General features: G+C 47.6%; 3 protein-coding genes across 3 annotated transcripts; 1 reads left to right on the top strand and 2 right to left on the bottom strand.

The window, feature by feature from the left end:
* On the bottom strand, positions 1-886 carry BT62DRAFT_928914 (uncharacterized protein). Its single transcript, XM_043185594.1, has one exon. It carries the CDS (start codon positions 624-626, stop codon positions 12-14), a length of 615 nt encoding a protein of 204 aa, XP_043043588.1. The 5' UTR covers positions 627-886; the 3' UTR covers positions 1-11.
* Positions 887-1,498: 612 nt separating this feature from the next.
* On the bottom strand, positions 1,499-2,215 carry BT62DRAFT_623303 (uncharacterized protein). The gene is made up of 2 exons (XM_043181648.1): positions 1,922-2,215; positions 1,499-1,863 (listed from the first exon to the last, which is right to left on the bottom strand). Exons 1-2 carry the CDS (start codon positions 2,129-2,131, stop codon positions 1,729-1,731), a joined length of 345 nt encoding a protein of 114 aa, XP_043043587.1. The 5' UTR covers positions 2,132-2,215; the 3' UTR covers positions 1,499-1,728.
* Positions 2,216-4,377: 2,162 nt separating this feature from the next.
* On the top strand, positions 4,378-5,421 carry BT62DRAFT_623062 (uncharacterized protein). Its single transcript, XM_043181647.1, has one exon. The coding sequence runs from the start codon at positions 4,687-4,689 to the stop codon at positions 5,209-5,211; it is 525 nt and encodes a 174-aa protein (XP_043043586.1). The 5' UTR covers positions 4,378-4,686; the 3' UTR covers positions 5,212-5,421.
* Positions 5,422-12,024: the final 6,603 nt, after the last annotated feature.

Below are 12,024 nucleotides of genomic sequence, written 5' to 3'. Positions count from 1 at the left end.
ACTGGACGTCGCTACATATGCGCATGGGACATGAACATAACCGACGACTCTCCGTTGGTGCCAGTGAGCCAGCTCGGGGTTGTAGTGGCGACGACGGGGCATGGGTTGTGGAGCAGTGGAGGAAGCCCAGGGGGCACGATCCACCACGGAAGCTGAGGATACGAGGGTCCTGTCATTGCTGTCGTTGACCCCGATGGGCCGCTCGATGACATATCTACGAATACGTTATTGGGGTGTTCATCGCGAACAACGTCGCGATGATGGGTCTTGTCGGCCTTGTTGCTTCGTATCATGGCGACAATCCAGGCATCGAATTCCACAGGATCAGTGGGTGGAGGTTGGCGTGGGGGCTGTTCGCGCTTGTATAGCCGCTCTGGATGATGGTATGTGTGATCAGCCCTCTCCTGGAGAAAGAGAGAGACAATCCAGGCATCGAAAGCGGTGGGGTCGGTGGGTGGAGCCCGGTGTGAGGGCTGTTCGCGCTCATGTAGCCGCTCTGGGTGCTGGTATGTTTCATCCACCCTCTCCCGGAGAAAGAGAGAGACGATCCAGTCGTCAAATGCGGCGGGGTCAGTGGGAGGCATGTTTCGAGGAGCCTTATGGGGAGCCTTGGATGTTTGTGGCATGGCAGCATAGTTCGCCTGCTGAGAATGAGTTGATCTTTACTTTATTTAACATCTCCCCAATGTGCTCACCAGACTTCTTTCAATGTAGCCAAGGTCTAAATTTCCCATGGGCATTACTGGAATACCGGTTGTCCTATGCATGGATTCAATCGCTCCTGCAATCCCTATAGTGTCGATCTGCAAGCCAGTGAGGTGTGGCTATCAGCATCGCCAGTGAAATCGCACTCACAAGGGAGTAAATTCTCTCAGAGAGGAGCGTCTCATCCTCTTGAGTATGAAGCGAGTTCATGTCCATGTTGGAACTTTGGAAGTGAGAGTTCAACTTGTGTGGCCGTAGCTGATGACAAATTGGGAACCCTGAACGCTTCTCTCTTTGTTTTGTTTTCGAACGCCTGGGAAGCAACGCTATCTCGTCTTGCATATAACATCTAGGGTGCGGCATGTAGGCTGAGAATATCGTTCCTGTAGGTCTGGTTTTAATCAATTTATTTTTCCCTGGCCACAATCAAGTGGCAACACACTTTGACTGTGGCTCGTATCGATGTGTTAGCGTCAAGGTACACAGGTGTGTTCTTTGTCATTTCCCATTCGCTTACTGGGTTCCAAGGCAAGGTTTTTAACCCGCAGTGAAGTTGGGATATCGCTTGTAACTTTGAGATGTCAAGTCATGGCAACTCTTTGCGTCTTTCCTTCCTTTCATCGATAACTTCTCCATACCTCATCAGATGCCCAAATTATCCGAGGACGAGCGGTGCCAGCCCATAGGAACACGCCTAGCCTGGGCATTGTAGATGGGAATATTTGAGGCATATTGTAAACTCTTCCCCGTACGCGAGCTTATGCATGCGCGATCTTGGTGCGAAGAATATTCCGCTAGTTCTTATTGAGACTCTGAAAGTGTGCTTATCCCCAGGCACCCTCGCCACTCGAGTGCGCGTTCCTTTTATTCGCATCGCGACTTGCTCGTGAAAGTTGTAGCCGATGATACGTGACTACTTGCCTCACTTTTCGCTCTCACCTTGTGGCAGGTAGAAGGCATGATCCCGATAATTTGGAAAAACCTCAAAGTGCGCGGCGAGGCGTTATTCATCGAAGGCTTCACTTATGGGAGCTCAATACTATGGAACGAGGGAGAAGAAAGGATTCTCTGATTATCTAGACCCATTTTATCACCTCCTTCGAACAGTTGTCCATAGTCCTGATGACTCATTTGAACCAATATCACTGTGAAAGCTGTCTATGGCGCAGCCTTACGTGATATTTCTCATCGGACAGGACATACAGCGTGAACTCACCTCGATGAATTTGAACACAGAGAAACAGGTCTTTCGTAGACTAAGCATCCAGCATCCAGTCCGAGCCGAGAAAACGAAACGTCGGATGGGACGCGATCGAGTGATCATTGACGCTGCAATCAAGTGAAGACGGGTTACCGGACTGGTATCGACTGGAAGGGCGGTGATGACTAAATCGGGATAATCAGCCACTGGACCCAGCCGCTCCATGATTGAGGCCTTGCGCTGGTACCAACGCTAACAGTAACGGTAACATCAGTTCGCTCTCCAAATAAAGCTTGCTATTCAGCAAAGGGTGCTCGCCAAATTCAATTTTGTACATGGGGTCGAAATTTTATTCTCAGGTATCGAAGGGGTACCCACCCAACCACGTGATAGACAATGACGTCAATTTCATGACTAAGCCATATGGCTCTTTCCGGCAGTTTCGTTACAACCTGAACTCGGCAGGCGTCACACACCCAATTCTTGGGCACTGGACTCCTACCCAAACAAGATAGATGGAACTTAATCACAGTCAGTCCCTGTACAAGGAATAATGGGCCAATCACTTACCCATCGTGTCTCCCATCCAGCCTGATTACAGCCTACCACGAGAGTTAATATTTGCTACCAATACTACATAATTTAATATAGATATGTTGTCATTCTATGCTCCAGGCCTTCCAAGGCGAACCAACCACCCTACCTGCTGTGCCGGGCCAACATTCCCGAGCACCCTTGCCGTAAAGTCAAGGTCGGTGCAGCGGGTAAAGCAGTATCTCAATCACATGAGGATGAGCAGTGTGACGCAGAGTGAATACTGGCTGGAACGTGTCAGATACTCCCGGAGAAGTGTCGCTCTGTTTTCCGTGAAAGGATCATCTTCAATGGAGAAAGTCGTCCAGAGACTTGGCGTTGATACAATACTGACCACCAAGCACGACAAACGCAGCTAATGACCCAGTTTGAGCTGTGCTTGACGTCCATGTCATCGTATGATACACAGTGTAAAAGTAGTGCTCTTCGGTGCCCGTTGGAGGCAATGATGTGAGGAGAACGTCCTGAAATGCGATGGACGTGAATGGTTCCTCAAGTCGATATTGTACTAGGTACGTCTAACGAAAGCCAGTCCAAAGCTGCAAGGTTATCTCTGAGGGAGGAGGTATTCTCCAAGAGGTCGGAGATGTCCATCTGAGACGGCGACCTGTTGGTCCCGAGTCGTTTCGTATGAATGGGAATCGTCCTCGGCGTGTCTCAACAATATAGAAACTGCCCTGAGTAGATAATTACCTAGTGGTCCCATTCCAGCCTAGCAGAGAAAGATAAGTAAAAGCGAGTATGAAAAAAAGAATTTGAAAATCGTACTGAGTATGTGCGATACTTGGAAATCGCGGAAAAGTGGGATCAATTCGCAACTTCAGTCATCTCATACACAGATTCCGCCTGATAGACGCATTCGACTGAGCGTGAATAAAAGGCCACAACGAGTGCATATGGTAGACTGTCCAATTCTGTTCCGACCAAAACCAAGACCTGAACAGAGCGTTAAGAGGATGGAGATGGAGATTATTCACGGACGTCGGGAGTAACTGGAAGGCCGTGACTGACGGCAGACCATCGTCCTTCTTTCATCCCTTCCTTCCACCACGACAACAGAACTCGCTGCTGGCGACTCTTACCATCTGTCGAGAGCGACATCAACAACCATTACCTCGTACTCCCGCTATGGATGGAAAAGACTGCAGACTGCTCTTGGAGTCCACCCGATACCTACCGACGAGAAGATATCTTGCTCATGGTCCTAGGAAGCTGTCAACGGTTGGTTCGACACCATTTTCGTTGTTGTGGGTGACATCTTCTGCCTCACCGCTCGCTTTCCCAAACTTTCTCCACTCTGTAGCCAGATGCATTGACTATCACGCTGAACGAACCGGTCAGCGTGGAGGACCGAACCACCCAGAGTATCCAGTGGTTAAGATGAGAAAAGGAGGATGTAGTGTCAGAGACATTACTAATGCTGGTGGTGAGGCGACGGGGGATGGTACGAGTGGTTTGGCATCGTCGTCGTCGACAATGCTGTTACCCTGTATTCCTGCTGCTGATGGAAAAGACCGCAGATTGCTCTTGGAGCGCCTACCCGATACCAAGAAGATATCGTGCTCATAGTCCTAGGAAACTGTCACCTCTCCACTCATCAACGCTATGAATGGCATTTATCCAAATTTACGAGCAAGCATTCATAGTGATACCGGCACGGTGTAGAGAGGAAGAAGCAACTCATAGAAGGAATTGCGCTATCGTGGATGTCAAGCTCGAAGTTGAAGGGGTTGAAGGCGAACACGTCGTGATGGGGCCGTGACAGTTATCTGTCCCGCACCGCCCCGCACCTTCCCGTCTTTCCTTCCTTCTACCATTGGGGTATTCACCGTTGGCAACGGCATCCTCTACCACCTCGCTATTCCTACCGAACTGTTCTTCTCCTGCTCATTGATGATGAACTGTCGACCTCGAGGAAGCCAGCAGCAACAATGTTGTTGAGCCTAGTACTCTGTCAATCGTACCTTCAGCTCTTCTTGGTCTTAAAAGTGAGTTTGGAATTCTGTTCTCATTCTGAAAAGAAATAAAACAGAACTTTGCAGATATGCCTTGCACACTTCCCGTGGTCGACTACGATATATACGCGTGAGCCACAAGTATGAAGGACGACCATCCACTAAGCCATCTGGGTACCATGACGAGGACTTCGGAAATGGGAGCGTAGAGTACTGGTAGAGGCGCATACCATGGGAGGTTGTGCTAAGGGTACGAATGGCCTATCATCGCTGTCGCCGACTGCGATGGGCCAGCCGATGGCGTATCTACGAATGCGTTATTGGTGGGTTCATCGCGAACGACGCCGCGATGGAGGGTCTTGTCGGCCTTCGACACAAGGGAGTCGAACCAGCAGTCAAACCTGGCGGGATCTTTGGGTATGTCCACGCGTGGAAGCGCCACTGGATTCCAGTAATGCTCTGCGCCATCGACCCTCTTCCGCTCCAGGAGATATGTTATCCAAGCCTCGAACTCTCCGGGGACACCATGGCATGGGACATGTTCGTGCCTGTACGGCCGACACTCTGGTTGTTGGTGGATTTACCCGGTGGGATCTTTGCTCCGGAGTCCATGTCGCTGCTAGTGGGCCTCTGCGTTACCGGCCTTCTCCTCTTCCAGACCAAAGGGATCGAACCGGACGGGATCACTGCGGCAAGGGGTGTTCTCGTATAACTTCTCCGAATGCTGACTCGGATGTGAGGCCATCCATGCCATGAAACTGTCGGGAGTGTCGTGAATCGGATCAGCAACACCATTCGGATGCGAGAGGGACTGCGACTGGTCGAAGATGTTATGAAAAGATGTCGCGTAGAGTGGCTCATACACAGCGTAGTTCGCCTGCTCTTTTTGAGTCCCACATTCCTTTCAACGATGAAATGATGTGCTCACCGAGGGTCTTCCCATGTAGTCGAGTTCCATATCTTCTACTGGCGTGCCTTGGAGTCTGGTGAACCTCGAAAGCAAGATATCAAGTTGAGTGACGACGGTAGATGACAAATAACCAGCCCTGAACACCTCCCTCTTTGTTTTGTTTTCGGACAGTTGGAAAACAAGGTACGGCTATCTCCTCCTACAATTAGCATCCCGCTTTTAGATCGAGCGTATTTGGTTTTTAAAACCGGACAGATTGAGGTCTTAATGCTCGCCCGAAGCTTTCTACGCTCTGTGGACAGATATTACGCAGCCCGAACGAACGAGCCTATCAACTTGAGGACCGAACCGGATATCCGGCATCCAAGGCAAGAGATGGAGGCTGCATTGGATGGGTTGTTGGGTATTCCTCGTGCTGGTGGTGAGGTGGCGGCGGAGGGTACAAGTGGTTTGGCATCATTGTTATCCACCCCGATGGGCTGACTGATGCTGTATTGTTGTATATGGTGTTGGATGGTTCATCGCGACTGACGTGATGATGCTGGGTCATGTCGTCCTTCTTGCTGCACACGAAGTCCTCCCAGTCATTGGGCTCAGCGAGTGGATCGTGGTTGACAACGCACCAGAACAGCTCCCGCTCCTCCGCCGCCTGCTTGTTGTCGTAGCGTTGCTTGCCGAGGAGCGTCAGCAAGAACCACCTGTCCCACACAAGCATCGAGCGGAGGCGCGTCGTCCAGGGCTTCGCGGGGAATATAGGGCCTATCATTTAAGATCAACAGCATACGTTGATGCGAATCGAATGGGTGCATAAGTGGCGCGCGGCTCGGTACACCATCAATATTGCTCCTCCAGGCCGTAACTTGTTCGGTGACCTTCATGTAATTGCTCTACCACCAATTGAGTTCCCTAGTTTCTGTACCAGTACGATGCACTCACCAAAATTTCACCCTCGCAGGTAAGCAGCATGACACTCGTCTCACTCAGAGGAGTTGCCAAAGCCCTATCCCTCAAACCTATAACATTCCTGAAACCCAAAACCTCGATCTGCAAGGTGGCGATCAGTGGCGACTGCTTGATATATGTGATCGTACTCACAAGGGTATAGGTCCAATCTCGGACCTCCGACACTGATACCTCCCAGTCCTCCATGTCAAGGGGTGAGTTCATTGGAAACTGACAGGTTGGTGTGGTCGTTGTACTAATTTCAAATGACCAGCCCTGAAGACGAGCCTTTGTTTTCTTCTCAGACGTCTGGCAAACCACGGCCAAGGTGGGTCCTACTTCATTCGAGGTTAATTCTCAGGCTGAGATTTATCTCTTAGGTTGTATACCACTACCTGGCACATGTATGACAAGATTTCCCTGTCCTCAAGTTATCTCCTCGACTGGCTCGCCACATGTGTGTATCTAACACAGAAAGGACCGTCCTCTTTTCTCTTTCGCTAAGAGTTGCTTGTGGTTTTCTCTTTTGTTCGCATTCGCACCTGCCTACCAGCTGGTCAAATGAAGCTCCGGGAAGGACCTAGCGTGAAATCCTGTGGCGCAGCATCAACCTCGCTTCACACGTACGCCGCAAAGGGTCAAGGTCCGTATTCAATTTGTTTTCGTGCTTTCGATAAGCATCTGAACGGTACACTGCAGAAATTCCCGGTTTTCATTTGTGCAGAAACAAGTGTTCTCCCGAAGGCAGTGGTCAATGTCGTACCAGAGAACGCTCGTAGGAAGAGGCGTAAGCTCAAAACCTCATACGAGGACTTCTTCAGGAGCTAGTCTACAAAGATATTTTTTCTTCTCTCAATATTAATGGGGCCCGCTTTTTTCAGCTAGCAGTGGCTGACAGAGGGAACTACATACCCGTGCGTCTTCCAGTCTTTTCTTGCTGTTGAGAGCAGGTTGCGTAGCGCAGCGGGGAATGCCAGGTCTGGAGTCGAAAGTCAAAAGCTAGTAGACGTTGACTTTCGATCTCCAGTATTGGTAGCTACGATTATGTAAGGTAAGAGCGACATGGAGGGTGTGCTACTTCAACACTCCCCCTCGACCGAACATGTCTACGGAGGTATTGAGACAAGTCCGAGTAAGGTAATCATGTGTCTGAGCTTCTCTCTTCCTAATCCCTTTGTCAAGGCATCGGCTGGCATATTTTCGGTTTGTAAGTGGACCACATGGATGCGCCCCTTTTCAACTTCATCGCGCAGCCAATAGAATCGAAGGTCAAGGTGTTTAACCCGGCCATGATGTTCAGGGTTTCAGGCAACTGACAAAGCAGACTCGTCGATATAGAGGACTGAGGCATTGGTGAGTGAATAGCCAAACTCTGTGAACAAGTTGCGAAGCCAAAGGATTTCCTGACCAGCAGACACAGCTGAAACGTATTCTGCCTCTGTTGTTGAGAGCGTCACAAATGCCTGAAGACGACTCATCCAGCTAATGGCTCCAGTACCCATTTTGACAATGAAGCCACTTGTAGAACGCCCACTATCTTTGTCGCCCCCATGGTCTGCATCACAATAAGTCTTAAAGTCAAAGACTGATGAATCTGACTCAGAGTCAGGAGAGTAGACAATACGATAGTCGACTGTGCCCTTCAGATAGCGTAATAGCCGTTTGAGAGCTTCCCAGTGGGCTGTGCCGGGGTTTTTGCTGAATCGTGAGAGTACGCTCACGGGGTAGGCGACATCGGGCCTGGTAGCAATAGCGAGGTAGGCCACAGAGCCGAGCACATTCAGGTATGGGATTGTCCGCATTGTCTCATATTCCTCTGGTGTTTTGGGAGACTGATCTGCTGTAAGTTTTATGTTTGGATCCAAAGGTGTCAGAACAGGATTGCAGTCAGCCATTCCTGCACGTTGCAGAATATCTAGGATGTATTGGCGCTGGGAGAGAGTGTGTGTTCGGTTGGCTCGGTCACGCTTGATCTCGACACCAAGGAGGTAAGATGTTGGACCCAAGTCTCGAAGCTTAAAGTGCTTCTTGAGATCGTTGATGACCTTTGCAACACCGTCTGGTGTCTTTGTGGCAATAGTCATGTCATCAATGAAGACTGGAATGATGATATGCTCACTGTCCCTCTTGTAAACCCAGACACTATGCTCGCATTTTACCTGTTCAAAACCCATGGCATTGGTCAATGTTGCATGTAGCTTTTTGTGCCATTCTCTCCCAGCTTGCTTTAGTCCGTATAGAGACTTGAAGAGGCGCCAGACCCATTCCTTTCCTTTCTCCTCAAAACCTTCTGGCTGCTCCATATACACCTCTTCTGTCAGCTCATCGTTGAGAAATGCTGATGAGATGTCGACACTCCATAGCTCTAAATCCTTGAGGGCACCAAGTGCTAGGACAGCTCATAGAGCAGCCCATTTTGGCGTTGGAGAGAAGGTTTTGGTGTAATCAAAGCCAGGTTGTTGTGAGTATCCTTTTGCAACAAGCCTTGCTTTATAGCGCTCAATTGATCCATCAGCATTGCGTTTTACTTTGAATACCTAGCGACTCCCAACTGCCTTTTGATTTGGAGGGCATTTCACTAATTCAAAGATGCCATTCTCAATGAGTGCCTGTATCTCTTGCATAGCGGCTTCATACCAACTTGCAGCTTCCTCTGGAGGACGTTTCATAGCTTCATGGAAGGATTTAGGTTCACCATCATGTGTAGATGCCTTGTAAGCTGCTTCTGTCATGCTCTCAAATGCAACTTCCAGTCCTTCCTTCATTGTCAAATGCTCGATTGTCTGGCTGGAGAAAGCTATGCCTTTGAGAATAGTTTTATCTTCCATAAAGGCTGTATGTGCTTGATCCTCTGCATCTCTTGCATGATCATCATTGTTGACATTTCAGCGCATTCCATGACCATAACCAGGGCCAGGATCATATAAGCCATCATCACATATTCTGTATTCATGTTTGCCTAGGTCTGTTGGAGATGGTGGTGATGGTGATGGAGTTAGGTCTGAGAGAGATCCATCAAATGATGAGCCAGGGGGGATTATAACATCATGAGGAAGGGGTGATACTGGAGGTGATGGGCTTGGAGGAGGTAAGAGATTTGGTGCTGGTGATATGCAGGCTACATGTCCAGCCCTATAATTTGCAAATTCTGCATAACACACTAGAATATGCTAGTAACTGAGAATCATTAGCCAGTAGAGGACTATGGCTGAGGCTCTGAGCTGATAGTCATGCTAGTCACCAATACTAAGTCCAAAAGGGACTTTGTAAAATAACATGGCCTAAGGATAAAAATCCTAAGTCAGGTTTGAACTTAGAAAAGTTCAGCACCACACCTTGGAAAATACTAAGTCCAAGTTGGACTTAGAAATGGTACCTCAAATGGGGCCAATTCTACATGCCACTAAGACAAGTATATTCTAAGACAGCTAGAGGTATAATACCATAGTCAGTTGTGGAGTATTGAGTAGAGATAGCATCATCCAGGAGCAGTAAGAAGTGAGACCCAATGATCTGTGGCTAGCACTATGAGTTTTGACTCAAATGTCTAAGTCAGAATTTCCTAGGTATCAGGTGACCTAAGAGACTTAGAATTGAGAGGAATAGAGTGGATAGGACCAGTTGACCGGGCCTGATCAGGCCTGATCAATCAAGCTACTAAGAATAACTCAGAGGATTAAAACTTTGAGTAGACAGAAAGGAGTTAGGTATCCACAGGCACTGTAGGCTTAAAATAAGGCTGTGCGGTGGCCAGGCGGGTCTGGGCAAGCCTAGGGGAGTCCAGGAGTGCTGCCATTCTGGAATAATGGTGTGATTCCACTTTAAACAGGAGAAATATTATTTTGAGTGCTTTATTTATAGATTCTGTATCTGTTGTTGGTGTATAAAAGAAGGGAATGGGGGGGAAATAGGAAGCAAGCGACCCACCCCCGTGTTCAGGCCTTCTAGCCCACTGTAGCTAGTCCCTGGGACAACGGATTTTGAGTTCTGCTTTGACTTAGTGATTTATTTAAGTTGCTTTGTCACTTAGAGAGAGGATTAGATTGGAATTATAACTATATTTTGGGTTTTGAATTAATTTGGGTTCCAAACTATAAGGGTTTCAGTATCAGAGTACAAGTTCTTCGGTTTTGAGGACTGCTAGACTGCCAAGAGTGCAGCTAGTCAAGCCTAAGTGCTTGATAGACTTAATATTTGGGTTTTGGAGTTCATTGGGTTTTGAAATACTCTAAGTTGGTTTGGAGCACAATTTGGTGTTGATTCTAAGTCCTAATTATACTTAAACATTGCTATAAACTACTCTCATGAGTATTGCATCTTTGAAAGCAAGATAGAGTTAAATAACTGTCTTTATTGACTGTTTCTGTGATTTTACTTAAGACTGCAAGAGTGCTTCTATCGTACTCAAAACAACCAACCTCAACTGTATTTGGTGATTGTGTATTGAGTGGTTAGGTGTTGGTGTTTGAGAGTTCATTCCTCATTCACTTCTCTTAGTCACTTAGCTGTTACCAAGCACATCACTGGAGGATTTTCTGAGGGTGAAAGATCATCATTGTTAAAGTCTCCCCCTTGATCAGGCAGCATAGGAGAATCTGACAGATTTGGGAGTGAAGAAAATAGATCACTGAAGGGATTGATAAGAGTTTTTGTATTTCCTGGGAACACCTGCTCATCAAAAATGACATGGCTTGATATGATGAACTTCTTGGTTACAGGATTCCAGCACTTCCATGCTTTTGTGCCTGATGGATATCTGATGAATATGCATTTAGTAGTGCATGGCTGAAGACCTTGTCGCTTGTTCTTTTTAACATGAACATAAGCTAAGCAGCCAAAGACATGCAAGTTAGAGACATCAGGTTTCTTCTTATGCCAGCCAGTATATGGTGTTGTTTTAGAAAGTGGTGCCATAGGGCAACAGTTGCACATATATGCAAATGCAAGCACTGCTAGTCCCCAGAAGGAGGGAGAAAGATGAGCTTCATAGAGCATAGTAATAGCCCCTTCAGCAATATTGCGATTTGCATGTTCTGCAATTCCATTTTGATGAGGCTCATCAGGCTCAGTATGGCACCTTGATATCCCTTCTTCTATGCATAACTGATCAAATTCATGACCCATATACTCTCCTCCACCATTGTCTTGCTCCTCTAAGATCTTCAGACCATGAAAGTTTTCAGCATAGGCTTTGTAGCATTTAAATTCAGCCAGAGCATCACTCTTGTGCTTTAGCAAGGCAACAGCCCAAAAACGCAGAGCACCACATATAAAAGTGATCCAGTAGCAATAACTTTCTGGCATAGCAACTGATATCGGTCCTTTAAGATCAGAGAATACAATTGCGAGAGGGCATGTTGAAAGAGATGAGGGCCCTTGAGGAATATTATGTCACCTGTGCTTGCCCATAAGACAGGGTTCACAAATTGGGTCAGGATTAGATTGTGTATTGTTCATCTTCATATTCAAGATAAGTTGATTCTCATACATGTTCTGGACAATGTTTATACTTCTGTGACAGGTTCGTCGATGCCATAGAGTCAGATCAAATGGACAGGTGCTCACAGTATTGGAGGTTACCAGCCTTGTAGTGTGAGTGGTGCCATTAAGATATCTGATGTTATTATCATTAACAGTGGCTGAGAAATGAAGCGCTTTGTCTTGAAAGAACTGAACAGATGACCCAGCTATGTTAATCTCATATCCTTTATGACATG

Source organism: Guyanagaster necrorhizus, assembly GCF_019112545.1.
Source record: "Guyanagaster necrorhizus MCA 3950 unplaced genomic scaffold BT62scaffold_5, whole genome shotgun sequence".
In the NCBI taxonomy this organism is placed as follows: domain Eukaryota; kingdom Fungi; phylum Basidiomycota; class Agaricomycetes; order Agaricales; family Physalacriaceae; genus Guyanagaster; species Guyanagaster necrorhizus.
The sequence above is the reverse complement of the archived record's forward strand: the minus strand, read 5'-3'. Positions and strand labels throughout refer to the sequence as shown.